Raw genomic sequence first — 5,284 nt, 5'->3', positions numbered from 1 at the left:
AGAGTACTTGCCTAGGCTGGGAATATAGTTAAACTGGTAGAGTACTTGCCTAGGCTGGGAATATAGTTAAACTGGTAGAGTACTTGCCTAGGCTGCCCAAGGCCATAGGTTCCAGTCCCATAGGTTCCAGCACTGCATAAACTGGGAGTGGTGGTGCACACCTGTGATTCCAGCACTTAGAAAGTAGAAGCAGAAGCACCAGAAGTTTAAAGTTATCCTCACTTATGTATCAACCTGTACTACATGAGACCCTGTCTCAATAAATACATTTAGGGCTACATCAATGCCAAGCAGCAAGGAAGGTCATACTGAATAGAGCCAGATAATAGCACTTGCTATGATTTGGACACGAAATCCTCCTCAAAATGTTCCTGTTTTGGAGACTTGTCTCCAGCATATGGATCCAATCACTGGAAGGTAACTGGATCGTGAGGGCTCTGACATAATCAGTGGATTAACCCCTTGATAGCTTGATAGCTTGATGTCATGTACAGGAAGATGGGGGCCTGGCTGTCGGATGCATGCCACTGGAGGCATGCCTTTGAAGGATGCTGTATCCTTGGCCCCTGCCTCTCAGCTGTCACAAGCTACACCTCTACTGCACCACATGCTTCCTGCAGGCTACTGTGCCTTACCATGACCCAGAAACAGTGGAGCCAAGTGGCCAAGTACTGAAACTAGAATCAATTTGTGTCAGGTATTTTGCCACTGTGATGTAAGTTTGATAACCAAGTTTTCTACTCATGAAATAAAAATACGTATTTTCATATCATTTATGAAAAATAGTGCCAAATGTTGAAAAGTCTAAAAACAGACTTGGTTGTTTATCTTTATTACTAATTGGAAAGCAATGTATAGTGACTGGCAACCCTTCACCTGTTTGTTTCTTCATGTTCATCTTCTCTTATCAGAGTTGATGGCCCATGGCCAACTGAACAAACCCAGTGGTACCATCCTCCTGAGTAATTTCTCCTAGATAAAGCTCCCAAAATTTCCTTCATATGATACTACCTCACAGCAGGAATATTAGTTCTTCCTTGACTGAAAATTTTAGAATGTATATTTGCTTATTACTCAGTTCTCTCAAAAATGTGTGTGGTCAATACATTATTTCAGTGCTCAAACCATGAACCTACTATGGTTATTGGAAACTACATATTTGTACCATGTTTTTAAATTTATTTATTTATTGATAGGGCCTTATGTATCAAGGCTAACTTACAACTTGCTATGTAGCTGGGAATGACCTTGAACTTCTGATCCTGTCCTAATCTCCTGCATATTGGGATCACATCTATGCATCAGCCATATTCAGTTTACATCTGGGGATGGAACCCAGTGACTCATGCTTGCTAACCATCTGCAGCCCAGGCCTGTACCAAGCTCTTTGCTTGTAGGCAATTTCACATGAATGATACTGTGTCTGTAGTCACAAAAGCATCTAGGGTTAAAAAGACATAATCACTTATTTATAGCCAATAAAAACCACTGGACATTTCATGTACTAACACTGTGAAAAGTAAGAGTAAAGAATACACCAAGTCTCCTACATTAAAAGTAAATAATTATCTACTTTGAAAAATATAAAAATTATACACAAGAAAAAGCTAAGCACAGATATAACTAGAGCAAATGTACAATGGCAAGACTTTGTACATACTAATACAGCTACCAACCACTGAGCAGCCCATCACACTCTGCCTTGCTACCACTGTTAGGTCCATTTCCTGTGCTTAGAGGAATTAAACAAGCCTGACCTTGTTTAATAAACAGCTGTGAACCCGGAGTCAAACCCCGGCAGTTCTCACCTGGAACATCTTTACCGGATGACTTACTACGGTCATAAGTCTGGGATAGTATCCCCCCCAGGGACGTTACCTCTTTGATTCGCTTGACTAGAGCATTCTGATCAAAAGCAACTGCTTCTGCACACTGGTGCAGGTGATCTTGGTACCGTAGGCAGAGCTGTAACACCTGCTGAGAGTCCAGCTTCTCCAGTTTGGCATTTGTTGGGGACGTCTGACCACTCAAGAGCCCTTCAGAGGAGAGAGGGGGAAATGAAATGAGAATTCCTGCTGAAAAACTTGGGATTACCTAGCTGAAGTTCATGGAGGCTGGGAAAGAGACACTTAACTCAGCATCTTTTGCTCTACGCAAATGAAAGTCACTGCAACTACCCCTGGCAAGGCAGCAAGCACTCCCCAGCCACTTTTACCGCGTGCTTCCTCTGCATTACTTTCTTAGCCCTGTTTTCCACATGACGGGGCCAGGATACAGGCTGAGCAACTTTCTGATCATCACAAAATGAGCAGTGGCTTCCCTCAGACAGAGCTCCTGGCCTTAGCACACTACTTCAACGTATTGGGAAGACATGCCTCTTCTTGACTGAAAAGAATGGAAGATGCATTTACTTAATTTTAATTATTATTGGTTACTAATACGGCTACCTGGAAAATGTATAAGGAAATTACTAGAATATGATACCAAAATTAAAACAAAAGCCAGACTGCCAGCTAACGGGCCTGAAAGGCTGTGTCTTTTCCTAACATTGGTTGGCTTAGCTGTAGTACACCAGTAAGCACAGGGGACTATGTTCTCAAAACCTTCACACTGAACCACCATGCTTTCCTATAGGGGCATATGTCAGGTAAAATCTGCTTCAGAAGAAATCAGTTCAATTACAGAGGCTACTACACTTGCCTATGATCAGAAGTCCTGACTAGAACTTAAGCCCATGGACATTTGGTTACCAAGGCAATGCAAGTTGTGATATGAAGCAAGCCCCTCCTACATATTCTCAAGAATTACTGACATTGTATTTACTGTTGTTAACCTATTAAAAGTTAAGACTGATGAAATTCTTTAGTGTTAAATAAATGCAGCATATGCTTCTCACAAATATTTGAAATAATAGTTAATACGTCACAGGTTAACATATAACCGATTTTAAGGAAAATATTTTTATTTTCCAAAGCATAAAAGTCAGAAGGGTGATACTGGTTTCTATTTTCACAGGTCTTTTTAGTGGTTTGCTTAACAGAAAGTGCTGGATCCTCTTAGCTCCCCTGCTTGTAAGTCAGCGTCTCTCCTCACAGAGTCTCTGAGGAACTCCACTATACATCCACTACACACTTCTAAGACTGGCACTGGTGTGCAAATTATGTTCGAGTAGTATCACAAAAATAGTTTGACCTCAGAGACTCCCTTGTGACACCCGTTCTCCAGCTGGCACATTCTGAGAATCATTCATTCTGTCATATTGTCCTGCTCTTAACACTAGAGCACAAGGAATACCAAACATACATGACCCTGGGCCTCCCATGCCAAAACTCAGCCTGCCCTTCCACCATCGGGCCCTTGCTGTTCTCATACATGGAAATTCGACCCAAGGTTTTTCCCTCGCCGGATGATGTGCAGTGGGCCATGCAGCTGTGCTGTGTCAAGAATCCTCAGGCATGCTACACAGTGCTCACATCCTCATGGGACTCAGCCCTTGGAGGTGGAAGCATGAGGATCCATAATGAATCCAAGGTCAACCTGTGATACACGAGACCATGTCAAACAAAATAAAGAATGAATTATATTCCAGGGTAGAATTTATGTTTTAATAATTAATTTGTAAGTGGGATTTTTCTTTTTTATGTTTTATCGCAATATAATTTTCAAACTATAGGAAACCAGGAAGTAAAAGAATACCCAAACACATCTATGTTCCACAAGTCACATTTTATAATACCCAGACCTTCTCTGAGTCATTAAAGGAAAAAAAGCAGACATTAGCCAGGCAGTGATAGTACACACCTTTGATCTCAGAACTCTGAAGCAGAGGCATGTGGATTTCTGAGTTTGAGGTCAGCCTGGTCTACAAAGTGAGTTCAGGACAGCCAGGGCTATACAGAGAAACCCTGTCTCAGAAAAACCAAAAAGCCTGAAAGCAAAATAATAGTAATAAAAAAGCAGGCATCATGATTCCTCACTACATAAAAGACATCTGTCCATGTTTACTGAGCTCAGACCTGGGCTAATGGACGCCATTTATTATGCGGTGCTTGCGAATGGCAAACACTGGTCATAGTTCTTAAGAACATGCGGAAGCTACTCTCTTTATACAGAAGTGAGGAGTGGGCACCAAGGACTGGGTGAGGTAGGGATCCAGAGAGACATTAATAGAGCCAACAAATTGCCAACTATACCCATCTCTTAATGTAAAGTGTTAAGGGGAAAAATCATGGGGGCTAGAAATTCAGTTCCCATTTTTCTGAGTCATTTTACGTTAAACATCGTAACAATTAAAACATAAAATATAGTACAGAGCCATGTGCTTATTAAATTAGGCCATTGCCAAACTGAATGTCTCAACCCTGAGAGCTTAGTTGTAAAATTAGAAATTAACAGTATAATGTTGGACACATATTTTTTAAATGACAGAATCTAGAAAGTAGGCTCTAATACTTTGGCGAAAGTTACTGGAAAGGTATAATTAAGTAACATGCTATAAAAATGAAAAGAACCCCCTCTGTGTGAGCTGAATGCTAGTGTCCTCACCAAATTGCCGTTTGAAATCCCACAGTACCTGTTTCCACATTCCAGCACTAGGATTACAGGTGTGCACCACATCTGGCACTGTGTGTGTGCACATCCTACTGTGTGCGTGCATAGCTCAGTACTACTATGAAGATCAGAGGACAACTTGTTTGATATAAACCTTTAAAACTTTAGCTTTTAATGTTTTTATTAATCTTTTGAGAATTTCATTCATGCATAAAATGAATTTTGATAATATTCATTGCTTTCAGACCCTCTTCTCATGTCCCTCCTAACTTCTTGTCCTTTCTATAAGCAACCCATTGAATCCAGTTAGCTCTGCTTATGAACCTCTGAGTGTGGGATCATCCACTGGAACCTGGTCAACCAACCAGGAACTATACCCTGAATGAAAACTGACTCCCTCCTCTGGTAGCCATCAACTGTCAACAGCTCTAGAGTCTGTCTCACCCAGCACTAAATGGGTCCTAGGAACCAAACACAAGCTGTGTACAGCTCTCAGCAAGCACCTTTACCTGCTGGATCTTCTTGCTAATGCCATGTCCGTCATTTTCTGTAAGTTCTAGGAGCCCAACTCAGGCCCTCATGGTCACACAGCATGCACTTTACCCAGGAGTCAACTCCCCAGCCCCTGCTCTTGCCTTTTCTAACCAGAGCTGTTTTCTTGCCTTTATTGTCAGGTGTGTGTGTGTGTGTGTGTGTGTGTGTGTGTGTGTGTGTGTGTGTGTGTGTGTGTGTG

General features: G+C 41.6%; 1 protein-coding gene across 1 annotated transcript in view; it reads right to left on the bottom strand.

Moving 5' to 3' along the window:
* Borcs5 (BLOC-1 related complex subunit 5) overlaps positions 1-5,284 on the bottom strand; it is a 78,809-nt gene that overhangs the window by 32,929 nt on the left and 40,596 nt on the right. Inside the window, exon 3 of the mRNA XM_005364494.2 lies at positions 1,879-2,036. Within this exon, the coding sequence (XP_005364551.1) occupies positions 1,879-2,036 (158 nt within the window). The remainder of the gene's footprint in view (positions 1-1,878; positions 2,037-5,284) is intronic.

The sequence above is a fragment of the Microtus ochrogaster genome, assembly GCF_000317375.1.
Source record: "Microtus ochrogaster isolate Prairie Vole_2 chromosome 14 unlocalized genomic scaffold, MicOch1.0 chr14_random_2, whole genome shotgun sequence".
Taxonomy (NCBI): domain Eukaryota; kingdom Metazoa; phylum Chordata; class Mammalia; order Rodentia; family Cricetidae; genus Microtus; species Microtus ochrogaster.
This window is presented reverse-complemented; position numbering and strand designations above follow the sequence as displayed.